We start from the raw sequence: 27,316 nt of genomic DNA, 5'->3' as shown, positions 1-27,316 counted from the left end.
CGGCGGTGGAGTGCCCCAGGGGCATCTCCTGCTCCGCGTTGCCAAATTCCCTTCTTCTGCAACAAAGTGTTGGGGGTCAAGGGAAGGAGCAAGTTTAATGCTTGCCGTTTCAGCGTTTAAACCAATAGCGAACGGCTGGTGTTCAGCCAACACGCAAGAACACGTGCGAACACGTGGAGCTGTGTAGACCGACCCGGAAAAAAGCTGTGGCCGTCCCTGATGGCGTGCGAGCGGGCAACGGTGGGCATTTGTTGCCGGGTCAGGACTCACACCAAAGCCTTTCTGTGGCAAAAAGACTCCTCAGATCAGCGGCTGGTCTCGCATTATTTCTCTTGGTAGCCAAAAGGTCTTAAAGAAAGAAAAAATTTTAGGGGAAGATATGTAGTTCACAGATTTTTCTTGCAGATTGACTTCCTCACTGTGTCTGTTGGCTTGTGGTCTTTCTTGGCTTTGGCCACCTCCCAGAAGAGGCAAAGTCTGTATTTTGAGTTTTCTTGTAACAATTTAATCTGAAATCGTCAAATTTTATGCTTAACTAATTGTTACAAAATCACTTGTTATAAAATTGGAATGAGCTGTTGGAAGGCATGATCATTAGTAGAGGATTTTGTCCTTTTTTCGCTACCAGTTGATATGGCGTTATTCTTTATTACTAGGGAATTTCTGGTAGCTTTGAGGTGTGATAAGTGTGGAGTGCGGGTTCCGGGGTTAAAATGCCTGTTCCGCCTGTTGTGGGGAGCTGGGTCAGCAGTGGCACAGTCCCTTCTGGTCACTGCTGACTGTAGGTACTTGGACCTGTCTCGTCTGCAGAGCCAAGAGCTGGTGGCCTGTGTTTCCCTCCCCTGCTCCTCATTGGAGTGGTTTATGAACATTCAAGTCTTTTGGCAGGTTGAAATTGGATGAATCACAGTTGTTAAATAGACTCATGTTTTGTCCCAGTAAGTTTCCTTAAAAATATTGTTGTTAAAACACATACATCAGAAATATAATTAGCCTGTGGCTCTCATAATGCTATTTTCTCAAGTTTTTTAGGGGGAGGGGGAGAAAAAAAAAAAGGCTCGCTACCCATTTAGGTGTTACAGAACTGTGTATGTGGTATAAAAGGGTGGCTTCTGTGTTGCATTAAAATTTGAAATGTCAGGGACTTCCCTGTACCTGTAAAAGTTGGAGTGAATTAAAACTTTCCCCCTAGTGTTCTAGGATGCATTTGCATCATTCAGAGCTTCAACACGAAAGCAGAGTTATTTTTACTCCAAGAATGATTATTTTAAAAGCTACCAGGAAGTATTAGGAGGTGTAAAGCAAGGGGCAGATGGTCGCTCCATGAGTAGCAGTGTCTTTAAGACATTCCTCCTCCTGTTATCAGCCAGGTGCTGGAGCTGACCATTCCTCCCACCCTGCTGCTTTGTCTGAATATTCCCTGATCAGCCTCAGCCAAAATTAGGCATGTGTGGTCAAATAGTTCTAATAACTGATAAAAGCAAGCATGACTGATCACTGATGGAAAAAGTCAGTTGTCAGACTCACAAATTAGTCCATCACTAAACAGGAGAGAAACTGATGAAGTGCAGGGGGTGGTTATCCTCGCGTGGTCCAGCTGGATCACAAGAACATCTGTCCATGTGGTTTGGTTTGTATTCTGTACTGCCGAAAAGTTGGCTGATGAGGAAATAAAAGCAATCAGCTAAACGATCTGTAGGCTTTTTTCCGCCTGAATTTTTTCCTGTGACACTGTTACCTTTTAAGTGGATGCTGGGTTCTGATTACCTTCAGGATTCTTGTCTTGGAGTGCCGCTTCCCTTTCCCATGTCAGATGGGCATGAGGAGGTGGTGGTGTATTCTTCTTGGGGGGAGCGGCAGGCAGCTACCTGGAGTGGGGCCGCGGGGATCGGTGTGTCAGGCGTGAGGAAAAGTGGTTTTGCTTATGCTAGGTATAAGAATGCAATCCTAGCACACTCATACAAATACGGGCAGGGCGTCTAGGAGTTCAAAGAAGGACTCGGGGAGTGTGAATACGCAGTGATTAATAGTGGATGATTACCCCGTGTTCACTGAAGAAAGTAAAAGATTAGGTTCTTCATCTGTATTTTTGCACTGTAGGAATTTGATTGTATTAATTTCTCCTTTTGCTACAAATCTGGCAAAAGATTTTTCTTTACTTACCATCAGCCTGAACGCTGCTGTGTCTGTTACTGATGGCCGAGCTGCTCCTGGATAGTTGTTTTGCACGTTACCACTCATATAGCAAAGCCGACTCAGAGGTGCATACTCAAATAAAGAGTTTGTCAAGCAGCCTAGTATGATCAGAACGAAGGCTCCTGTTCCCCCTGCCCAGGCTCTTGTCTCTTCAGTATTCACAGAGATGATCGTATTGTATATCCTGACAACAGTGCTGCAGCTCTCTCTAGTGTAAGATGTGTTGTATTTTGCAAAGGTTGTTGAGCTGCACCAGCACTGAGCTGGCGGAAAAAAAAGACACCAAAACAGTTGGAAAAAATAATGGATTTTATCTTTTTTTGCCCAAACTGAATAGAAATGTAAGCTTGTGGGAGAAAAAGAATTTTCAACGGGTTTGGTAGAATATGTCAATAGCTTTTTTACAGTCAACCAGAAAAATTTGTTTGTAGTTCTGCATGATACTTTATTTCTTTTCCAGATTATTTAATTCCTTTCTACTTTACTTTTTTTTACTTCATTCTTTTACCTTTTAAAATTAGCTTAATATTTAAAAATACTTTCTTTAAACAAAAGCAAAAGGTCAAACAGTGCTTAAAAGCATCAGCACGTCTGAAACAAAGCATTTGGTTTTGAAAACGCTGACATAAATATATGAGGTCTTTTTTTTTTTAGCAGCCAAAGCTAATAAGAAGATTTGACCTAAATGCACAAATAGTTTTGGTCCCCTTAGAAACATCATCTGTCCAGCAGATTTATTATTTTATATCTCTCTTTCCTAGCTCTATTTTGGAAGGAAAGCCAAGAAATTACTTTAAGAGCAGGTGATTTCTTTTTAAGTTGATAATTGTTAGTATCTTGTAGTTCATACACAAACTTCTGAAGAGGCAACATTTCGACTCTGTCCTAAGGTGTGCGCTTATAAAGACTTGGTAGGGGGTTGAGGTAGATTATTCTTCCTGAGGATTTCAGCTGCTGTGGTGCTAAGTGATGGCCACACAGGTGAACGCCAGGGCGGGATCAGTGCATGGCAGAACTGGCCGTTGGGGTGGAATTAAAGGAGAGCAAGTGCCACGAAAATGTTCTGTCACTGTTCCTTTGAACGTGCAAGTGAGTTTGCTTTGGTTGTATTCATAACCCCCTTGTATTCTTTTTATGCCATCTTCCTTGTGCTTGAGGTTTACTGGCATGCGATGTGGATTTAAGGTCAGATGCTCACAGACTATGACTTTAAAATTTGTTTAGGCTTGAGAATTCACACAAGATTAGGAGTTACACTTGTTTAAATGTGGGAATAACAGTGAACCACAATTAAGTAGCATAACTATAATTTTGTAATTCAGATAAACCAGTTGTAGAATAAATGGCATTTGCCAAAAGATCGTTTAAATTAATAAACAGATCTGAGAACATCGGGATCTATTTCCACAAATGGGAACTGCTTCGTGACTACTCAACCCTTGGCACAAGCAGGAGAGTAAAATGGCAACATTTTCTGTTAGTGCTCAGCATCTGATTGTTTTCAGTATCTGAGGCCAGTGAGTCAGGTTTATGGTACACCAGGTGAGTTGTTGAATCACATTTTTGAAACAGTAATAACAAGGGCTACTGTTAATGTGTCTGGCATATTTTTTTTTCTAGTCTTTCTGTTTAACTGCACTGTGAGTTCATGTTATATATGCAGAGCCTTATGATGCATATATTTTTGTTTAACAGGTTTGCCTGTTTGCCCAGAGCTGACTCGAGAGCACATTCCTAAAACCAGGGATGTGGGTCACTTTTTGTCTGTTACTGGGACTGTCATACGTACCAGTTTGGTGAAAGTTTTGGAGTTTGAACGGAGTTATATCTGCAATAAGTGCAAGCACGTGTTTGTCGTCAAGGCTGACTTTGAACAGTACTATGCCTTCTGTCGTCCGTCAGCCTGTCTTAATGAAGAAGGCTGCAACTCAACCAAGTTCACGTGTCTCTCTGGAACAACCTCTTCTACCTGCTGCAGAGACTACCAAGAAATCAAAATTCAGGAACAGGTAAAAAAAAATATCAGATGGAGGAAAAAGGGGAGGGTATTGAGGTATAGATGTCTCAAGTACAAAAAGAATGAACTTAATAAAGAAGGCATTTGGAGGCTTGATTTCCTGCTGGAATAAGGTGACTCCACTAATTTTAGTGAAACTGTTCATGCTTTTGTCAGAATTAAGTTGTTGATTAGACTTCCATTATTAGGCAACTCCATTCCAGATTGCACAAAAGACCCGGGATCAGTGTACAGGTTAAATTTCCACGCTGAATCCTTATAACACCAAGTTTGTGTTGTTCCTCGAAGGACTAAAGCTAGCCCAGTGGTGGCCAAGGCCAGCTGTAGCGGTGCAGTATGGTCAATGCATGGTGTCTGCAAATGTCTGTTCCCTTCAGCCAATATTGAATTCAACAATTATTGAATATGTGCTCTTCACAGAATTTGCATTTGTTCTTCTGAAGGTAGTCCTGGGTGGAAGTTCAGCTAAGCTGGAGGAGGAAGAAATAATCTTCTAACGGTAGTGCATAACTAAGATAAGACTGGCACGAGAAAATCTACACTGTATGAAAATTGAGAATAAGTAGGGTATACTGCAGGCAGTGTTTCTGTGTTTATTGATATGTTCAGTGTCTTTTTCATAAATCTTTTCTAAGATCTCTTTGGTTGTTTCATGGTTTTGATTTTATAAATTAAGAGTGTAGTGGTGCCAATCTGCATGCAAGGTATATAAAACAGAAATGTATGAAATTAGAAATGAAGCTGTTTAAAGTTCAGAATAGCAAAAAAAAAGTACGGGAATAAAACTGTTTCTAGAAAATAAGCCCTATGCTGCATGTTTGTATTATGACGTATGGGTTTTATCACTTTTTTTTTTTGTTTGCTTTACTGTGTGACACACAGATATCTGTGATGGGAAGGATTTTCAGCAGCATAGGCTTATTAAACACAGTAAAGTTAAACCAGGAATGAATTTCACTTGTGTTTCCTACTGAGCTCTGCAAGTAACTGCGTATGTGCCACCAGTACTGACAGTGACGTGAACTGCCTGTGGCCATTGTGATAACACACAAGGATGAATTAACCTTCTGAGGCAGTAGAGAGTGAATAAATCTAGAATTCTAGCACATATGACCTGTGCTGCAGAATGAAAAGGTGCTTCTGACTGTTGTTCTTGTGCAGTGGATATTCTAAAAACTACTGCAAGCTTTAAGTGTAAATGGAAAGGTTGCTGGTTGGAAATAGACTGTGACAAGTCCCTGGAGAAAAGAAAATGAATTACAGGAGTTCCTGGCACATTTGTCAATATACATTTGTCTGGTTGTGTGTGATTTGTTTGTTCCTGTTGTTGATTTAATCCTTGACACCTAGGTGTAAACTTGTATCTCAACCTGTCAAATTATGGTTAAATACCAGAAAAATTTAGAGAATAATCTTTCAATCAATACTTCAGTGAAGGGTTATATAACCCACGGACATGCTTCAGTACCCAAAGTAAACTTTGCATGTTGAGGAAGTATCTAAAAATATCTCAAATTGTTAAAAAAAAAAAAAAAAAAAAAAAATCAGCTCTTTCAAATTACCTCTTTTAGCAAGCTTTCTTCAGCAAGATACTGAAATCACACAGCACCTCCCAGGGTTGAGCACCTTTAGCTAATTTAATACCCAATCCTGTTTCCATTAGTACAAGCATTAAGGTTCCATTATTAAGTTCATGGCAGCAGTGGCATGTTTACTGTGTACGTTCTGTGAGAAAAAGCAAGGACTGATCTCAGTTCCAGGAAAAGAATGTGGGTCCTTAAGCCAGAGCAGCCATAAATGGCTTTTGAAAGGTGCTTTTCCTTCCTGTCTCCTAGGTTCAAAGACTGTCTGTTGGAAGCATCCCTCGTTGCATGGTGGTTGTTCTGGAAGATGACTTAGTGGACAGTTGCAAGTCTGGTGAGGCTATGTCATGTATTGCATATGTTTGTACCGCAAGCATTTTTATTTTCCCATTTGAGATGAATATTTGCCAAGCAGGTGATCAGTGCTGAGGCCTTGATGAATGAGATAAGTTCATCTGTTGCATTGCTGTTTCAGCTTGAACGTTAGCATGGCAGGTGAAGGCTATTCTAGAAAATGTCATACATCCCCATGTTACATCTTGACTGTTTGACAGATCAGTTTCAATAAGTAATGTGTTCTGATGTACAGGAAGTATATTAAGTCTTGTTGGTGTGAGAACACCAAACCACTTGAAGGTGTGGTGCCCCTCTGTACGTTCAGAGAGTGAGGCAACCTGACCTCCTGTCTAAGGAGTGCTGGAGATGGAAAAAGCTACTTGACATTCAAAAAGGAAGCTAATTGGCAGGAGGATGTATGAAGGATGGACTAAAAATTCTGAGATAGGCACATCCCCACAAGAAACTAATTTCTGGTTGTACTTTCTCAGAAGAACATTGACCAGAATGTTAACAAGTGATTCTGGAATTCATAGAATCATAGAATCGTTTCGGTTGGAAAAGACCCTTAAGATCATCAAGGCCAACCGTTAACCTAACCCTGCCATCCCACCACTAAACCATGTCCCTAAGCACCTCTTCTACCCGTCTTTTAAATACCTCCAGGGATGGGGACTCAACCACTTCCCTGGACAGCTCGTTCCAATGCTTGACAAACCTTTCGGTGAAAAACTTTTTCCTATTGTCCAACCTAAACCTGCCCTGGTGCAACTTGAGGCCATTTCCCCTCAGCCTATCGCCTGTTACTTGGGAGAAGAGACCGACACCCACCTCGCCTCCTGTCAGGCAGTTGTAGAGGGCGATAAGGTCTCCCCTCAGCCTCCTCTTCTCCAGGCTGAACAAGCCCAGTTCCCTCAGCCGCTCCTCATAAGACTTGTGCTCCAGACCCCTCACCAGCTTTGTTGCTCTCCTCTGGACATGTTCCAGCAATGCAACGTCTTTCTTGTGGTGAGGGGCCAATTAATTACAAAGGTTACCAGAAGTCAAGTAAGTTTTGACTAAATTTTTTTATTGTGAATATAATTGAAAGAAGAGCTTCTGCAGTTTACTGTGAATTCCTCTTTTGTAAAAGAGGAAACAAGCAGAAGTATACCTTTAAGAATTCACCTACCTTAAACGGAAGTAGAAAGGCATAGCAACTTCCTACCACAAACATAAGCAATCTACCTAATGCTTCTTTTAGGCTTCCAGTAGTTGCAGGAGGTTTGCTTTTTGTTGTTGGGGTTTTTTAACCTTATTAACTGTAACGGAGGATCTCAATTGAATTATTATGCATTACAGCTAACTGACATACCTGCATATCTCAAGTCAGATGCTACTTTACTAATTTTTGTTGTTACCACCAGGAGATGACATCACAGTGTATGGAGTGGTAATGCAGAGGTGGAAACCTTTCCATGAGGATGCACGCTGTGACTTGCAGCTTGTTTTGAAGGCCAACTATGTTAAAGTAAACAATGAGCAGCTAGCAGGGGTTGTAATTGATGAAGAAGTCCGCAAGGAATTTGAAGGCTTCTGGGAAAAGCACAGGAATGATCCTTTAGCAGGTTAGTAGTTGAAAGCTTTTAAGTAGGACACATGTTTGGATATAGATGAAATCAGGAGTGAAAATACGGTGACCGAACACAGTTTTCCCCCATTATCCTATCCCACCACCCATTCCTCCAAAAGTATACCTTTTCCAGTACAAGAATGTGAAATTCTTGCTTTAATATTACTGGAAAAAGAAGTAACAAACACACTGCATTGATCTTCCTTCTTTTGAGCTTTCTAGTCAAGTGTTTTGTGGAACATTTATTAACGAGACATGAGAAATAATATAAGTATCAGGGAAAAAAAGAAAAGCGCTTTATAATTAAGAAAGAAAAAGCATACCTCTTAGAAGAAATAGTGCAGACCAGATCTGCTTTTAGTCAGTGTAGCTGTTGACTCTGGGGCGAGAGATCTGACTCACCATCTCTGCATCCCAAATTATGCTGTGAATCTTTACTGCAGAGCTTAGCACATCTCATCTTTAACCTAACTCTTGGATGCCTAGACTCTTGATTTAGGTGCTGTGGACCCTCCTATCATATATGGAGAGAGTCTCCCAATTCAGAACAGCCAGAGTCTTTAAGACACCGGCTTCTAAATTTACCATGGCCTCCACTCAACCACCTAGGAATTAGCAGGAGTTGTGTCTGGAACTTTGTTCCTCTCCATAATCTAAGTGCTTCCTCCTGAACCCTGGGGAAGCTCAATGGACTCTTTAGGATCTCTGTCACTGAACAGTCTCAGGCTAACACCCTGTCTTTTAAAACCCTGAAAAGGGCTTAGTGTTTCTTAAGAAAGACAAACAGGAGGAAAAGCAGGTGAGAATGTTGCCCATGTCAGCTTAAAAATTTGAGTGCTTGCATAAGAAATCGGGAGATCTTCTCAATAGCAAAGATTCTTCAGAACTCCATTTCCTGGAAAGCAATTTAATTGCTAGCCTCCTGCTGTTTGGAACGAGAACATTTCTTATCATCCTGGTTAGAACTGTTCAGAAAGTAATTCAGGTTCCTCTCTGAAGGTCACATTTAATCTTTCATTCTCTGAACAATTTTTGGAAGCCTGAAGGGAGCAATGTGGTTTCACGCAATATTACCCACTCAGAATAAATTAATTTATAAGAAGTGGCTACAAGAAAATTGAGGTGGAAATTGGAAGGGCCCTGACTGCCCAAGATGTCTGTTTCAGGCCATTTGTCTGAATTTGAGTCCCCTCGGGTGAGAGCAGAGATCAAATTTGACTAAGGAGTCGAAGGTGTAGGCCATTTCACAACAGGATGTATGCACATCTGGTGTTTTCAAGAGATAATGGTAGTTACTACTACATTTTATGTCAGTCAATTCCTGGTGCTGTGTATTAGGTGTCCTGAGAAAGTCTACCATGGCAGGCCTCTGAGAGAACTTATGCAGGTGATTTTTTCTGGATACTCTCTAGAAAGAAGCAGTACTGCTGAGCTGCTCAGCACTGGCAAGGCAAATGAATCTGAAGTCAAATAGAGGCAACTGTGGAGTTAAATCTTGAGTCATGCTATGGCTGACCAAAGTTTTTAAAATTTCATTTTTGGACAAAGATGTGTTAATTCCCTCCGAAGAGCTCCACAAGAAACATGTAGGCCTCAAGGCATCTATTAGGTGCCTGTGTATTTTGCCAGTACCATGTACTTGCATCTAAACTTAAAACATCGGTTAAGAACTCCAAATTGCTCACTCTGTGTAATTTCCTAGCAATGGGAGTAATGTATGGTACTAAACCTGTGATCCCTTATGTTAGTATCAGAATCTTGAAGGACAGAATTGATTCTGTTACACACCTTCCTAGCCAACAGCATTATCATAGGAGATTGAAATATTCTGTTGGTGGAAAGGGACTACGGCAGAGAGCAGGAGAGGATCAAAGGAGACTTTTGACAGAGAAGGGTCAAAGGAGAAGGAGGTTCGAGACAATGATGAGAAAATGAACCATACTCTGGGTGCAGGGTTTTAGGGCAGAATACTTCAAGTGTTAGATGTTTTCTTACCTTTCTTAAATGTACAACACACCAGTTTTCAAGGGGATATTTTGGGGTCTGGAAACTTATAAGTTTTATTCTTCATAACCCCTACATTTTAATCTGTGAAACGAGAATTTGCATGATGGCATTTTGTTAGTGCCTTTTGTCATGATATCCAGACCATACGTTCCTTAAATTGCAATAGAATTGGCTTTGCTGCTTGTGACTGTGGAAGACTTAACTTCTTTATAATGAAAGAAGTTAGGATCAAACAACTCCTTCGGGTCCCATTTAAAAAATAAATAAATAATAATAATAATAATAATAATAAAATCTCCTCTCTGCCCTGTTCCTCTTGTTCAGGAAGCACACCCAAATTATTTGTGAGTGTACATAGGACTGTGGGCATAGGACAATTACTTGTCAGTGTAGGCAGGACTTTAAGTGTACATAGGAATCCATGGGAAACCAAGTTTTACTCCTAGGGCTGAGTGCCATTTTTTGCTTCTGTTCTAGGGAGGAATGAAATTTTGGCGAGCTTATGTCCTCAAGTTTTTGGATTGTACCTGGTGAAGTTGGCTGTAGCCATGGTGCTTGCCGGTGGTGTACAGAGGACTGATGCTACTGGAACTCGAATCAGAGGTTAGTATTGTTTCTATTTGTATCACATCCTTTTAAACAGTTGTTCCCATCCCTGTCTTCACCCACATCCTCCCCCCCTTCAAAATCAAACCAGTAAGGTTTCAGAAGCATAATGATCCCATTTTCTTGAGTGAGAGCAATTTTTGATTAATGCTGGGTATTCTTTCAGAATCTCTGACAAATAAAGTGAGTGTCTGGACTTCCTCTTTTTATTTTAATTTTTCCTGAATAAAACCCAGTAAGAGCAGGCATTCAGGATTCCATTAGGTAGAATATTAAAGGCAGTTGGTTTAGGTAAAGCATAAACTCACTTTTTATTGTATAAGTGATGCTTTGAAATGATTTCTAGTAGAATATTCCCAGCAGTATTTGGCATCAACGGATGGAATATTAATGTTTCCTTAATGTGGATCACTATAGTACACTGAAAGGAAGAATTAAAAGATTCATTTTACTTCCTAATGCCAGACTTTTCCATCTGTGATTGTCAGCACATCTCACTTAGTTCTGTTACTGTAAGTTATCTGCCTGCTGATTCTCCTTCTGTTGTTATTAGATGGCAAATATGCCATGTGCCAGGTGGTACACAGGTCATAATCTATGTAGGTCATGATAATTCTAAAATAATATGTGTGTATATACAAATGGAGGATTTTCTTAATGCTCCAGCAGCTAAATAAGGTTATACACTTTATATTTGAATTCAAGTTACATTGATGTTTTGTAGAAGACAATGAAATAATTTTAGAGCACTTCAGTGAGACTGTAGTAGCTAAATTATTTACTTCTGTAATTGCATTGTTTTGATATTACTAAATTGTGTAGCTGTTGGCAATGTAAAAGAATTAGTTAAGAAAAACAACTTGCTGATTTTGTTAGTCCTTTTCACAGTAATTTAAGTAACTGAATAGTGGAGTGGTACCTAAACCCTGGTATCCTTCTGTTTCATGTTCAAGAGTGAGCTGAGTCTGAGAAATTAGTATTCTGAAGTGTAAGAACTCACATTATGGGAAGTAGGTCAAATACCTGCTAATGCTTTAAAAATATTTCATTGTAAATATTTGGTGCAGCAATATGACTGGATGCTTTTATTAAACAATATAATTTATCATACCCAAAAAATAATGCAGTCTTAAACAGAATTACATATTGTAATGTATATGTAGTACTAAATGTTAGGTGAATAATGAGAAATATTACCTGATTCGGAGCATTTTGTGTATATCTTTCTCTGCATGTGAACCGTCTACTCCTACACCAACATTTTCCCCCAAGGTGAATCTCATCTTTTGTTGGTTGGAGACCCAGGTACGGGGAAATCTCAGTTTCTCAAGTACGCAGTGAAGATTATGCCGCGGTCTGTGCTTACTGCAGGAATTGGATCTACAAGTGCAGGTATGTGCTGCTTCAGCCGGAATGCTTAACTTTTTTTGCTGGAGTATATTTATATAGAGGCCTCCTACATACGTGAACATGTGTGCTCAGGTTGTATGAGCACAGCTGAAGCAAAGAACTGCTGTGGAGGCGTATGAGGCTTGACGTGACTCTCTGCAGAAGGGCAGTCCTGCCCTTTCTCTGTCAGTGGAGCAGTGTGATGAGCTTCTAACAGGGAACCTCACAAGCCTCATCCAGAGGCGCCTCTCAGTGCTTTGCTAGCAGAGGATGATTTGGACCTGTATTTTTAGTGTTCTTCCCAGCTATGACAAATCTGACGTCCTTCCAGAGCTCATACTGTGTGATGGGCTAGCATCATTTGGTTTCTCCTGAACATACACTCTTCTCTCTTCTGTTCTTTTATATGTTCTGGCTGGGTGCCAGTTTGATTTCTGCTTACTTTCTGGAAATCCACCCCTGTGATGAGGAATTATTTCTGACTCACAAAGATGGTTTGATGTTTTCAAGATGGTTTCAGAGAGCAAGCTTTTGTGGGGGAGGGGCAGGAGGGAAAGGAGGGAGGAAGGGGAGTTAAATTTAGGTATGCCCCAACAGGCTCTGAATGCTAGGTGTCTTTACAAACTCTTCTGGGGACAATGTACAGGGTCAGATTACTTTTGCAAAGGGCTTTATTTGAGGAAATGACTATATTGCTAGTACATTCAAAATCACAAAATAATTAGGGACAAACCCCAGAGTCTTAGCTAGCACATGTAACTTAAATGTTTCTCAGATAGTGCTGCTTTTCATTTTATGTCTGGGAAACAGCATTATTTATACATGGGAAAACCAGAGAATAAGTCTTTCCCAGTTCTGTAGCTATGGGTACATGTGTATACTGAGTCTTCTGTAGCTGTGGAAGTGGAATGTGATGTTGAACATATACACTCTTGTGTGCAGGGAACTTGTTATGAAACACATATGCCTCTGGTTTTCCATTCAAACTGTTGACAAATAGGTCTGGAGAGAAGCCAGAGAGAACATTTTGGCTCAGCATAACCTTTTCTCCACCTTTTGTTCTGTGTTAAGAACTGAGAACAGGCTGGATAATTTAAATTTTGCTAGGGGACTGACAGTGACCTGGAGTGAAATTTTGCCATGCATTTCAATGTGACCTTGCCCACTTTTGTCAGTAGTAATCTCCCTGTGTCAGCTGCTCTTGGCGTCTGATGTTGCTGTTGCCTTTTTCACCACATCTACCTCCTGTGCTCCATTTTCTGTATGATCTGGTTTCCAGCTCAGCCATGATAGCTAGGTTCAAAGACATTTCCCTGAAAACCAGTATTGCAGTTTACAAGCTTACTGTGGTATGTGTGCCATAGAGACAGCTGTAATGATGTGTGGAGATGGAGTTTCATCTTGTGAAAGGATGGTCTTGGGTCTTTAGATCATCTACATTTCACTTAAATATTCCTTGTATTTTAAAAAGCTTCTCCCTCTGCCTGCCCCCTCCCCTTCCTGAAATCCGACAGCATGTGCATTAAATTTCCACCTTAAAATTCTGCAGGACCCTTATCACAAGTGAAACTTGAGTCCCTAGAAGGAAATTTTATTAACTGTAGTTTAATTTCAGGGAACCTTTCCATGGCTAGAACTGCTGGACTAAATTGTTAATTTGTAGCCCAGGAGTTTGGATATAGTTTGAATTATTTTCCCTGCCTTCCCTGTGCAAGGAGTGCCTTACTTATGAATATGTTTGTAACTGTACCTAACATTGATTTTTGCCAACTTACTTCTTGTGCAGAAGCTCCAAATCATGAGTTCAGAGAACTACTAAATTGTTTTACTTTCCTTGTCATAATTGCACACTTCAAATTACAAGTTTCTACTTTCTCATGGGAGTCCTAATGCACGTTTTTCCCTCCAGTGTACAAAGACTAAATCTGTAAGTTCTACTTTCAACTAGTTCCTTTATGTAAAAAGCTGACTGGACTGCAGTTTAATTGCTGGCTCTGGGATTACAGTCCACGCAGGCCAAAAAACACCCCTGAGATTTGGTAAGCCCTGGAGAAGTGCTTAGAGAAAACTGCCGATAACTAACCAACCTTTAGTAAGCTTTTGTGCATCAACATGTCTTGTATCCTTTACCCATCCAGTGCTGTTTCGGACACGAGCTATTTATCAACTGTAGAATTAGAATTCTGCTTCCAAAACTGTCTTACCATATCAGTTTTCCCTAGTTTTCTGTAGTGGCATTTATTAGTAGCAGGACAATGTATTAGATCTTTAACATTCTCCTTGTGCCAAAATTCCTACCTTAGGTATCATGTGCTTTGAGATCCACTATGATCCTCTGGGGCCCTGTGGTGCCATGTGCCCACTGCAGCCCATTACCCCTAACTGGAATTGCCTCGCAGAATTTGAGAAAACAGCAACCTCACTCCACAGCTTGATTTGCTGTTGGGCCTCTGCTCTTTCAAACAGGTTCCTGCCTCCCCCAGTGCTTTTTAAACAAAGTCTGTGCTTCACCACATGGGTTTTGCCTGATACAGAAGGTTTGACCCAGACTAATACCTTGCTTTCTTGTTCTAGTGAATTGGTATGGAAGATCTTCATCTTTCTTATCTCGCTGACAGGCTCAAGTCAACGGCTTCCTGCAAACAGCCCTTGCAAATGACCAGTAATTTATTCTGTGTTGTGGGTAAAAACAGAACTTTACCTTCACTCTCTAGCTAGTGTTTCTGAGTTTACTTATTAGGTTGCCTTTCTTGTGAACGCTTAGTAGAGATTTTCTGTTGAGAATTCATTGCAAGTTTGTGACTTCTGTGAGGAACTGGGGCTTGTTCCTCCCACATCTTTTTAATGAAAGTTGGCAGCCAGAAGGCCAGCCCACATTCAACAACTCAATGGCAAAAATTTCTTTGACCGCTATAGGACTTTCTGATTTGTAAATGAAAGATGGGGGAACCATCTGTCTCACTGTCTGGTTCTGTCTACACAGTGCTTATTTTTTGTAAAGGCCTGGCTCATTGTACCCCCAGCCTCTCGTCTGAGAATGACAGGGAGTCATTCAGGTACCTTTAATTTTTATAAATTGATACATAATTTTCCAGAAAAAAGAGACTTAGTGGGGTTTAACAAATTCTGTTGGTTTCTTACCTTACCACTGAGTTTAACCAACTGTTTTGCAGTCCCCAGAGCCACAGCGCTGCTTGTGCATAATTGGATGAGACAATCACTAGTAAGAAAATATTTCATTTTCCCCTGGAGCTTGAGATCCGCAGTGGTGTGTTTGACTCCGTAGGGATGGGAACCAACACATGGCTGCTGCTGCTGCTGGGTCTGGAGCTCATGGACCAGAGTCATCCTGCTGCTTCCTGGTACATATTTGGCTGTTCAGATTTCTGCAAAGTTTTGTTTGGTGGTGTGTCCCTCCACAGATGGACTGCTTAAAGAATTTTGTGAACTGTTTTTAGAACAGCTTGTCTAAAAATCTGGGAGAGTATCAGCTGTTTCTCCAGCTCTCCAGTTCTGTACAATATTGGCTTCCTGAACCATATGAAATGCAGCCTTCTGGCCTCTCCTCTTACAGCCTCTACAGAGCCTTGAGTACTGCCTTTTTGCTGACATTTTGCAACATCTAACATTGTCCATATCATGCCAACAGCTGTTTGCTACTTTTTTTTTTCCTTTTCATTGAAGGCAACTAACTCAAGGGGAAACAACCAATTTTCTTTTTCGTAGTGAGCATCTCCCTGCTAGGCAAGCTTCAGGTGCCAACAGTTGTCTCTCTTCTGAGACATTAGAAACCAGTTCAAAGTGGCTGGCATGAGCCATCCAGCCTCAGTTGGGAATAGAATGTGTGGTGTCAGTATCCTGAGGTATGCAAGACACTGAAATGGGAGATCTTTTTCCCTGTTTGTAGATCCCCAAACTGTTCCTGGGCCTTCCCAACTTGATACCGGCCAAGGCAGTGCTGGGGAACATGTTAGCAGTTTACCACTGCGTATCTATACCCTGGCCCTCATCAGGTTATTAAGAGATGCAGCCTTTAGGCCACTCTTTTAGGATCTTAACTTCTACCGCAGGATTCTTCACTGTTTTCCTGAATATTCATAATTTTACATGAACTTGAAGTATTTTCTATCAGCATGTACCTTGAAAATACATTCCGGAGAACAAGACTTCATTGGCTGTTCCTTAAACAGTTGGGCCTCAAGTTGAAGAGGCCTTAATTCTGTAGGAAGTCTGCTAGACTTCTTGAAGGAATTAATTTTGAAGTTGTTATCAGACCTCATCAGAGATATGCCACGTCTGTAACAATGTCTCATCTCTTGCAAATCCTTAATTTCCTCTCAGTAATGTTGCTCCAAGGTGGTTCTGTCCTGAGACAGTTCACCTTGACTACCTGCATGCAAAAGAGTATTTAGCCATGTAGCTAACAGTCTTCAGAAATTCTGGACTGTTCGTATATCTGTATCTGAAGACCTGTAGTTAGGATGGACAGGAAATACTGCAGTAGCAACATCTTCGTCATGTTGGCTGAAGGTTTCAGGTCTTACGCGCTTCTGGCATCATACATCCAGGCAGGCCTTCATCAGAATTTTTTGGCCTGCTGCTGAAATGGCAGGCATTTCAAGCAGTTGATTTTTGGATATCCTATGTCTTCAGGATTCCCTTTACGATGCCATGAAGCCCCTTCCTGGTTTGTATCGGTGTAGGTATGCCACACCTTTCTAGTGAGACAGGACAAACTGGAGGACCCCCTTATGCTGAAAGGTAGGCCTCCTTATCTTGTGGTCCAGGGGCATTTTGGAGGGAGACCCAAGAACTCCTCCAAAGTTCCTGACATTGCAGCCAGTCCTTAACACTGCTGTTAATGCACAGCTGTTGTCTCTTACCTCTGCTATAGCCCTTCTGCAGGACACACACCTCCTTCCTCTGTCTGCAAGGGAGGCCAGTCACGTCCCTCATGCCGTGGACAGCGAGTGCGCAGCCATGCCTCCAAGCCAGCATTACCGAAGGCTGGAAATGTTGGAAGAGTATCCTCCCTCCACCCCCACCTGAAAGGGCCTTTTCTTTCTAGATTCCAGGTACAAACCTGGGGTTTGCCTGTAACCACCTCCTTGGTGACTCCAGCTGGCTTTTCTTCTTTAGGCATTCTTCTTTGCCTAGACCAAAAATCCAACAAAAATCCCTCCACCTGTCTTCTGCAGCCCAGCTGTCATATTGTACACTACAAGACCAGTTCTTACAAAGCAGAAATTTAACTGGAAACATAAATACAAATGGGAAGGCCTAGCATGAGCAGTGCCCTCCACGCTGCCAGCCCTTAAGAGGAAGTTGTCAGTTTTGTTGCATCTTCCCGGTTGGCACTGAGCAGAGCCCTCCAGCTAGCAACAACAGGATTAACCCATCATCTCTGGACCAAACTTCTGTGGCTCTCAAAAAAAAAAAATAAAAAAAAAAAGAGAGAGAGAATCTGCAAGGTTGTAGACCACTGTGCTATGGATAAGGGGTAGGGTAGTTAAGTACATGAAGGATCTCCTGCAGCTGCCCAGACAGAAGCCACAAGATTTAGTTAACCTTGCTCTTTTTCTGTCTCTGGTAAATGAGAATTTGCCAAGAGTATATGTGGTGTACATAAGGTGTTTTGGTTTGGTTTTTTTTGTTCTTCCCTGCACCATTTTCAGATGGCAGCAGACAGTCTTTGTACAGCTGCAAGCGGCTAGCCTCCAATCTGAGCTGACTTCCAGAAAATCAGTGGTTGAGGCCCTACAAAGGAAAATAATGGACTGTCAGATCATCAGATTTGTCTTTGTGACTTAGTCACTCACATCTCAAGAATACAGATTGTCTGGCGAGCTATAAACTGAGCTACCATGGTTATTGTAGCAAAGTTCTGAGTTGCTGCAGTCTTGAAGATTGATAGTAATGGTCGGCTTTTTCAGCGGAGCTTTGTAGAACCACGGGAGAGGTTACATTTCACCAGCCTCCATTATGATGGGGCTGGAGCCTTTTTGCCTGCTACAAACTCAAGAGTGTCACAGTAATTCAGGCTGAAGGTGATGCATGAATAAATCACAATGACTGTAAGATGAAGGGACAAGTTTTTTCAAGCTAGACATAAAAACCCCCACCCATGGTTTTCATCCCTAATGTTACCGTGTCTGATCCGTTTACTTCTTTGTACATGAGTAGCCTCTGATAAGCGTTATGACAATCGTCTGATGGCATCGAGTCTATCTGGCTGAGGTAAAAAGACAGTGAGATGCATCACCAGTCCTGCCAACAGAATCTGTAGCATTCCCTTGCATCTTGGTGGTCTCTGCAAATGGAGGTAAACTCATCTTCGACCTTGAAATTGTAATGCTGTGCTGTCTGCACTGTCTGTATTTCATACTTACAGCCCTGTGGTTTGAAACTGCCAGAGATCAGGGACAAGTCTTTACAGAGATGCCGTATATGCACTGTATCTTTTAATACCAAGTATCTTTAATACCACTGTATCTTTTAATGCTAAGTTTGTGCTGTGATGTTGCCTGATCAGACCTGAAGCCTCTGGAATACTGGAATTTGGTTTCTCAAATTCCACGTCTCTGGAATGTGATTTTGCCAGGAAATGGCAAATTCAGAACACTATGTGTGGACTGCTAAGATCTGAGCAAAGTTATAGAAGACCTGAGAGGCATCCAGTCTCTCAAAAAGCTATAAGACGACCATTTCTCTTGCAAAGATCATGAGGTGCTCTCATGAGGTACGGTTTTTCTCCTCTGGTTTTCACCAAGCACAGTAAGGTTATTCTTTTTGCCATAACTGGTGGGCCAGCTGTATCTAGGATGTGTTAGTGTATCAGGTAAGGTGGTGCCCAATTCTACTGCAGAATCACACCATCCGGTCTAGCTTGAAGTTTATCACAACTGAGTTCACGTTCACAGCTGTCTTTTTTTCTCCTGAACAGAACAATAGATCTTCATTTTCTGATTTCTCTAAATTAATTGGTTTGCTGGGTGAAATAGTTTTGCAGACTGTATTTTGTAGTTGATTCTGCAATAGCAGTAATACAGTTTGCTTCCATCACTTGGTGGCATATGCTTCTAAGGAGCCTTCATGCTACTGATGGATGGATTTGGTTACAGCTTGTATTTGATCACGTTTTCATTTGAATCTTCAATAGGTGCAAGCATTTGAAATACTACTACAGTCACCGTAGTGCAAGGCAGCCGTCATTAGCCTTTCAGCAGATGACTAAGTTATTTACATGCTTATGTTTAAGAGAGAACTTAAGTAGATTTATAAATAGAACAGTAAAGCGCATGAAAAATCTCAAAATGTCACTGTACACCTTAAAGTTGCAGCATAACTGAAAATTAAAAGGTCAGTCTTAAAAGTTCACATAATTTCAGCCCTCAAGTGAAGTAACTGCTGGTTTGGGGGACCAGTTCTTTGTGTTAAGTCATACAGGTATTAGTGTTAATATTTTTAAATTGCCAATCATCACTTTAAACAATTACAGAGATATTTGCAAGAGCACATATTAGAATTAGGTTCCAAATACTAATGGATTTCATTAATTCATTCAGCTACCATCCGTACTGCTGAGTTTCCATACAGGAAACAAACATGCACATGTACATTCCTTTCTCATTTAAAAAATACACGTTGGAAGTTAAGACTGTTTCACTAATGATGTGGAAAGACAGAAGCGCTAACTGCTTGGGACATCTTCATCCCTATTAGAGATTGCAGAAAGCGAAGAGAAAGTGTTCTATTTTTATCTAGAGCTATACTGAGAGGATTCATGAAATTTACCTTTTCTTTTTTTTAAGGGCCTGGAACCTACAAGGGTTTACAGTTTGGGCAGTTACTAGTAACTAGCAGAAATATATTCTTGTAATCTGACATGACAGATTACAATTTTAAATGCACATATAGTCACAGGAAATTTATAAGGCTGCTGAGGACTGGAAGGAGTAACTCAAGTGTTAGTGTCATAATAATGTCTTAAGTCTTTACAATTTTCTGCCTAGTTTTTATCTTCAAGGATGCCTCAGGTAATAGGGATGTCTCGGTGCAAGAGCTTCATGGCAGGCAATGTATTCTTGAGTGTGTCATGTCTGCCACAACAGGGTTTGAATCTTGATTTATGCCAGTGCATAGGATTTCCTTAAAGGATAGAGAGAAAAGGGAAAAGTTTTAAATTCCAGTTGTTTCAAAAAACTGAAAGAAGGCATCTAACCTCCTTATTACTAGTTAAAAAGACTACAAGAATAAAGCATACCTGGAAATAAACATACCAACCCCCAATAATCTTGCAGAAGACCATTTTTTGGGTACTCAAGCTATTCCTTTTGATGCTTAAATTTTCTAGCAATTGCTTGAATCCTTGAAATCAACTGTGTATGCTATTCAGGTGGCTGAAAAAGGGTTCTTTGCTGAGATAACCCACCCAAATTCACATGAAATGTTGTCCTTAAACCAGTTTGACTAAACAGCAGGAGATTAAAAAAAAAAAAAAATTCCTAAAATCCAAGATAGCAGATGGTAAATCTCAAATTGCATGCTTTAAGTAACAAGTATGTGCCTTGAAAGGAAAAGAAGCTTGCACCTAAAATTATACTGTGCTGCCTGCTTTCACAGCAGGAGGACATTTTTGGACTTTTTTTTTTTTAAGATACTTTTTTCTTTGCACTTCATCTAATGACAGTTTTGTTCTTAAACTGCTATTAAAGGGCACTTTATATTTGGCAATCTGGATATCAGAGATGAGGATGTGGCATTATCCCTTCATTTTGCCTGAATGTTTTAACTTCCAGGTTTTTTTTAGTTTTTAATAGTGCTTACAAAGTAAAGGGGGAGGGGGGAGAATATGTATACTTTAATCAGGTTTGGTTTAGACCACATAGAATAACACATTAGAGAAAAAAGGCAATTACTTAAAAATAGTTGTATTTATATTCCACAATTTGCTCAAATACTGGTTTGTTTGGGTTTTTTTTATAAACTTTCTACAGGATGTTTTAAAACAAGTTCTTCACATTGCTTGTCAACTATGTACTTATGGAATTTGAGGGAAATAGTTCTGGTTGTTTTTACAGTTTAACACATGTACAGTACCAAAATGATGGTGGTTAGTCACATGCAGTCCATATGAGATTCTAACATAACATTTAATGAATTTTCTGATGTTGACCACCCCTTTGATGCTGAAGGTAATGCATCTGTAGAAAGCAGTGACTGTAGATTTGGGTTACTGCTCTCTGCATCTTCCAGTTTTTCAGTGTTGTCCTCCCAATTAATGTGGAATCTTGTGACTCTGGGATTAGATGCCAAAATATTCCTTTGAAGCTGGGAGAGAAGAAAATACATGGATTATGTAATGTGTACATCTCAATCTGGAGTCCACATGTATGCAGATTTTTTTGTTTACTTTTACTCCCCATAGCCTTGTATGTGTAAAACAACTTGTTTAAAAAGGTAATTCATATAAACGTGACTCTACAGCACCTATCTATGGGTCAGAAACATGCTTACAGAAACACACCACTCATTTATGCACTCTAATGTCCTACTCAGCAAAATAACTGCTTTCTCAAGAGCATATTTTTAGTTGTCCTGCAAGTTCAAGGCTGTATGAGAACTCTGCAAGTAAACTGCAGGTGTTTACTATTTTAGCCAGCTTTCAGTAAAGCAAATAACTACCCCCCCAAAGACTTTGCAAACCACAGTACTTTATAAAGTCTTGCACCAACTTTATGGTGTTTGCAGTAATTGTATCAATTCCGTCAATTGTCTTCGTTGAAGAGTACAGCCTTTCCTTAAATTAAATTACCATGCTTTAGATTGATTTCACTAACTGAATTTTGATTTGTCTACTAAAGTTTTAAAGTAAAAACATTACTTAGATTTGGAGGATATTTAGACATGCCTAGACATTAATCATGTATTTTATTCTCATGGCTGGCCTTCATTTTCCTTTGAAAACATGTTGTATTTGTGTATGTATGGAGCAAAAAAAAGAAAATGCTCTCTTTCTCTTAACCTTTCACCATCTTTAAGAATATATATAGTTAACTCTGGAAAATGGCAGCTTGCCACCATTGGCCACTCATTATGAAAGTTAAGACTGATCACAGGAAAAGTTTGCTTTGGTAGTAATGCTGGTTTTGTTCTCCAAGAAAGTGCACTCTCATTAAGTATTTCCCAATCCCTTATGCAAACTAACAGGACCATTTCTTTTTTTGAACTGTGTAGGGTCTATTACCCATCAGTTAAAATTAAATGTTTAATAACCCTCTATTCTACTTGTATGTTTCAATTCTGTCCCAAAGTCACAGTAAGGACTTTGTATACAAACACATAATAGCTTTTGCTGTTCTTTTTCTTAGAAGCAGAGCTAGCTTTTTACATAAGCAAATCAGAAAATCAAGACAAGTAGTTCTAGGCTTTTCTAAATTCAAGTGCTTAAAGGAAGTCAACATTTTGGGATTCAAATCCAAAATAACAAATAAGTATATGATTTAAATGAAAGAAAAAAAGAAAGGAACAGATTATAAATTCAAGATCTTCAAAATTAACAGTAACTTTGAATTCTGAGAACATACTGAGCATCTGATCCCTGAAAATTAAGCCTAGAAAATCATTAGCGACTTTTAAAAACCAATTTACATACCAATTCAGTTTAGTTACATTTCAAGATCAGTTTCAGGGACTATGGGGATTACTCTGTACTTATCATTACAGTACATGCATTATCCCATTCATTTCTTCATATATTAGTCATATAATTCATGCAAACTTGAGAAATAAAGTTTTCACCATTACACAACTTTGGAACAAGTGTGTACACATGTACATCAGCTCTCATAAAGAGAAAACCCAACTCCATAAAATCTTCCATGAAAACAAACCCAGATGCTGTATAGAACTTTGTTGATTTATAGAGAGTCTCCCTGGTTAAAGTATTTCACAGGATTTTGACTAGTTTTTGATGTTTAATTGATCCTTCTCCTCAACGTATTACGTTCCAAATAATTCTATTTCCCATCATCTTTTAATTAGAGTCCTGGTTTCACTTTTACCATGAAGGATATATATTTTTTTAAAATTTAATCTGTGTACTTCCTTGGTCAAGTTGTCCATTGATCGGTTAATCATCCGACCTGCTTTTACCAGGTTACCGTCTTCTCTCATTTTATACATAACTTGTTCTTCAGTTTGTTTTTTACAGTTTTACAGAAACTGCAGCTCTACACTAGAAGAGCTGGATAAGTATTAATTTAACACAGTCATTAAAACTTAGTTCCAGGTTGACTGTCCTAGAAAAAACATTTCTATTTTTCTGAAGAACAGAGCCACTTGGTCAACAGTGGTGCCGGTAGAGGGAACCCAATGATTTATTTCACACAGTCAGTGTAAAATAATAATGAAGTCCAGCCAAGCCTTCAAGCTGGTGGACACTGTTGCAGGTTTCTCAATGTTCTCCAAATTTATAGCAACTACATGGCACTTGTAGCTTGTCCCCCCAGGTCTTTTCCATTTTTTGATGCCTCGTTCCATCCACTTTATAGAATCATTTGGGGTTTGGTCTTGTTTCTTAAAAAACCTCTTTCTATAAGCATACCTTCCATATATGACTAGAACAAAATGTGCCTTACCTTAGAAAAATCTGGCTTTACTGGTGGATTCTCTCTCAGTTCTGTTTCGGTATATTCATTGTTTACATAGTAGCCAACTCTAATAAATTCTTGACCTCGATAGGTGCATGTAATTAGCACAACTGTTACACCTACTGCATCTGCATCTGGAATAAGCCCTGGGTTAGGTGCATCAGCCTAAATGTGAAAGGGAAAGATGGATTAAAATAAAATTGACACCACATGCCTATCTAGCAGGGGAATCTTGAGTAGTATGTCTTAACAGCTGAGTAATGACTATATTTAAAATTGTTCTTCAGGTTAACCAGAAAATATACCTGCTTTCACAAGAACATCAACCCTGAATTTAGGACACTAACCTCGAGAGACAGAATTACTTAAAATACAGTAATACTGTGTGCTGACATTCCTCATGGGTGATTAGACAGCTTTGATCCAATACTGCTTTTAAATACATGATCAGCTGAACTGTTGTTCAAGCAAGCGTACTAACATCCTTCCAATTCTACAGTGCTGTTGTTCTTCAGCCCATCTTGGTAATTCAGTAGAGTTAAGTTTTTTTTGGTTTTGTACCTTTGAGCTTGAATTGGTCTGTATGTGTGTTTTTAACAAGACTAAGCCCTTAAAAATACAGACTGCAATTTATAATTCAGCAAGATGACCAGGGACAGACTACAGTGATCTTTGAGCTGTCCCACAGATTTCTAGGAAAGGAATAAACTACTCCCTCTCACCTCCTTCCACGTGCCTACATTTGTTAAAATGTATGCAGTTAAACACATCATCGCTCTAAGACATCTGACATTTTCAGTCAGGGTGCAATCCTAATTAATAGGCAACTCTTATAATCTTCCTCAATATCCTTACTTACCGTGGCTCTGCCGTTATTAATAACCAATAAAATCTGCCTCGCAAAACGTGTCTCACAATCAGTCCCTTAAAATGCTTCCTAACTACACATTTATTGTGATGCCTCATTCTGTTGTAGGATTTAAAGTAACAGCAATCTAAGCACAAATGAAACAGCTTCATATTCACAATTTTACATGAAGATCTGAAGCCAACAATGAACACCTGTGTTGCGAGTACAAGTTGATAAACAATGTATGTTGGAATGGTTCAGGTGTAACGAATCTTGCCTTAGGACAGAGAAGGAACAGCATTAATTCCTGCTGTCCCTCTGATCCCTACTTTTCTGTAGTACTTATATGCTCCAGCCCTGTGAAATTTGGGAGCTAGTGGTCATACCTCATTGGCTTCTGCTCTTTGCTACTTCCGTTCTAAGCCTTCAAACCAGTCTAACTTTTTGTAAGAAGCTGTAGGCACTTTAAAGAAGAATTAGAGGAGTCAGACCTCACAGGTACAAATACTCCAGGGGGAGGAGAAGCAACCAGGGAATCTGGTGGAACACAACTTCCTCCAGCCCTGAAGGGAACAGAAAATGACCAAATGGCTTTACAACTTGCATAGGGGAATGGAAAAGATGACCAAGGAACAAGTGTAGAAGCTTGAAGGAGTCACAAGAAGTGCCAATACAGGTGAAATCACTACTTTAATTCAGTAGTGTTGTTCTAACAGTGCCCAAGACCATTTGATTAAGTTTAGATTCCACAGTGGGCAGTTATAGAATAATATACTGCAGAAGGACACTGTTCCATTTAGCCCCCCCTGAAACTAAACTCACACCGTGATGTGAGATTTTAGTTCTTCCAGGCTCCCACTGTCATTTTGTATCCCATAATACCCTATGATACAGTTGTGAACTCAAGGAAATACTGTTTTAATCCTACTTAACTCTCAAGCATTGTTTTGCTGAGTGGAAAACACACTGAACACCGTTTAAAAAAAAAAAAAAAATCTGTTTTCTCAAATTTTGAACTTCCTGCCTTGGATGTCAAACCTCTGAATTGCCCAGGAAACACATGATCATAGGAGAAAAAAAAAAAAAAAAAGAAAAGCTTGGTACAACCACATGATCAGTGAGAAATTGCAAACAGATATCTTCATAGGCAAGAAGAGGCAGCTGGATTAACTTTGGCATGTTAAGACAGTGATTTTTATGTATTTCTTATGCTAGAAATTACTTAAGAATTTTATGAAATCACTCAATGTATATGTTGCCTTGAATTATCTTGCTTTTCCACGATACATTTATTCACATAGCTATTACTGCAAAGTACCTAAGTTACTGTAAGGTCACATCCCCACTTAAAGATAGTGAATTATTTATGTGGTTATATTCTCAAAAAAGTTTCTGTGAATTTATTACAAATCCCCAAGCGCATCGAGAGAAGGAATTAGGTTTCACTACTTATATCTTGGTATTTAGAACCAAATAGGCCAAGCTGTGGGCTTCTAATATTGAAATCTTCTTAAACATTTTAAAAAAGAATAAAAAAAAAAAAAAAAAGGCTGATAGTGTAAGTCTGAAAAGCACAATAGTTTTGCATCTTTCTGTATGTAAGGCTGACCTCCCAACCTGATACACAGCTTCTTTTAACAAAGGTAGTTGACCATCCTTGGTATTTCGTCTGTGTGGTACTCCACTGTACTTGCTGTTTTGGACATTTTCCTATTTAGAAAAATCTACAGCATTTTATTAGCTGAAAATTTCATACACCTCTGCAGAGCTCCTTTCCCTGTGCTGTCCCTAGTGAATACATCTCTTTTCTTTATATTATATGCCTCCTGCAGTTCTGTGTTTGCCCCATTCTGGCCTTCCCTTGCTAGTTCTCTCCATCTCCCAGGCTGTTTCAGTCTGGTGAATAATGTAGCTTCAGTCATCAGCAAAGGCTTATTGCAGCACTTTGGTTTTTGGTGGTCTCCTATGTACACATTAGCCGAGTCCTACCCTCACCTAAAACCCAGTGCTTTTGAAGTCTACTTTACTTAGACCAACAATATTTCCATAAAAAAATAAAAGGGATACTTTATTATAACACAAAAGTAGTACTGACTCTCTTACAGGACCTATTCCAATCTAAGCAAAGTATCTACTTATCTCCTCCTAATTTAGCTGTAGCGTCATTTATAACTGGGATACAATCGATAAGTCCATCAGAAACTGCAAGACCAGTAAACTTAATTTTCATGGCTTTCCTAATCATACAGCCAAAACATGCCTTTTTAGGCACCTGCCTCCTGCTCCTTCCCATCACCACCAACAATGAATCTTTGTACCTTAATTGAGCACAGTACATCTTTTAAATTAGAAATGTAAATGTCAGCTGATTTCTCTGGATATAGTGCTACAAGGTAGCTCCTCTGAGGGCAAAAGAGAATCACCTACTTCTGACCAATTAATACCATAAGCTATAATAGCTTGATAATGGAAGAACTGTTAATAAATAATGCATTTGTTACACATCTGCTTTATTTGTAGTGTGGAAAAATTAGGCCCAGTTCCAAAAATAAACCAGAAATGTTTCAAGGCTGATTTGTATGCATGTGGTTGATAGATGTAACCACCAGCCTAATCCTATTCCTTTAGCCTGTCCTGTAAGAAAAAAAGTTTCCTGTAACTTACAGGATTAATCAAGATGCCTCACAAACTTTGATACTATTTTAAAAGTTACAGTAACTGTGAGAATAAGAAAGTGTATTAATTAGCACTTTTAATGGTCATACTCCACCATGCATTTGCCATTAAATAGTTAAGTGAATTTATAATATTTGGGAAAGTAGCACAGTTCTTACACAATAAGCTGTACCCAGTTTCAATCTGATTTTTCTACTGATGGATTTTGCTCTCAGTTTACAAGACAAATGCTAGTATTTTATAGGAAATATGTGAGCTAAATCACAGTTTTGATAAAAAAAACCCAAACAAAAAAAAAAATCTGTAAGAATTGAGGCAAGTCTGCTTTAGTTTTTCTCCCCCCCTCTCGCTGTTAAAAATGGAAAACAGAATAGGCCATTTTAGTGCTGCTCT

The 27,316-nt window shown here is 39.6% G+C and overlaps 2 protein-coding genes across 4 annotated transcripts in view; one reads left to right on the top strand and one right to left on the bottom strand.

Moving 5' to 3' along the window:
- The first annotated feature begins 3,165 nt into the window (after positions 1 to 3,165).
- MCM9 (minichromosome maintenance 9 homologous recombination repair factor) overlaps positions 3,166 to 27,316 on the top strand; it is a 45,647-nt gene continuing 21,496 nt past the window's right edge. Inside the window, exons 1-6 of the mRNA XM_009645192.2 lie at positions 3,166 to 3,285; positions 3,885 to 4,205; positions 6,049 to 6,130; positions 7,539 to 7,739; positions 10,229 to 10,354; positions 11,630 to 11,749. Of these exons, the coding sequence (XP_009643487.1) occupies positions 3,166 to 3,285; positions 3,885 to 4,205; positions 6,049 to 6,130; positions 7,539 to 7,739; positions 10,229 to 10,354; positions 11,630 to 11,749 (970 nt within the window). The remainder of the gene's footprint in view (positions 3,286 to 3,884; positions 4,206 to 6,048; positions 6,131 to 7,538; positions 7,740 to 10,228; positions 10,355 to 11,629; positions 11,750 to 27,316) is intronic.
- ASF1A (anti-silencing function 1A histone chaperone) overlaps positions 14,818 to 27,316 on the bottom strand; it is a 17,605-nt gene continuing 5,106 nt past the window's right edge. Inside the window, exons 4-7 of one of the 3 annotated variants that reach the window (XR_004842810.1) lie at positions 23,386 to 23,562; positions 20,846 to 21,076; positions 17,894 to 19,894; positions 14,818 to 17,503 (exon numbers count right to left, since the gene is read on the bottom strand). Coding sequence is in view for 2 of the 3 variants with exons in the window: in XM_035900708.1 (XP_035756601.1) it covers positions 20,864 to 21,076; positions 23,386 to 23,562 (390 nt within the window). In the remaining variant the exon portion in view is untranslated. Of the gene's footprint in view, positions 17,504 to 17,839; positions 19,895 to 20,719; positions 21,077 to 23,385; positions 23,563 to 27,316 lie in introns of those variants that run through there. The other 2 variants (XM_035900708.1, XM_009645231.2) reach the window with 2 other exon arrangements.

This window comes from Egretta garzetta, unplaced genomic scaffold (genome assembly GCF_000687185.1).
Source record: "Egretta garzetta isolate BGI_Z169 unplaced genomic scaffold, ASM68718v1 scaffold18, whole genome shotgun sequence".
Lineage (NCBI taxonomy): Eukaryota > Metazoa > Chordata > Aves > Pelecaniformes > Ardeidae > Egretta > Egretta garzetta.
Note: the sequence above shows the minus strand (reverse complement) of the source record. Positions and strands in the feature narration are given on the sequence as shown.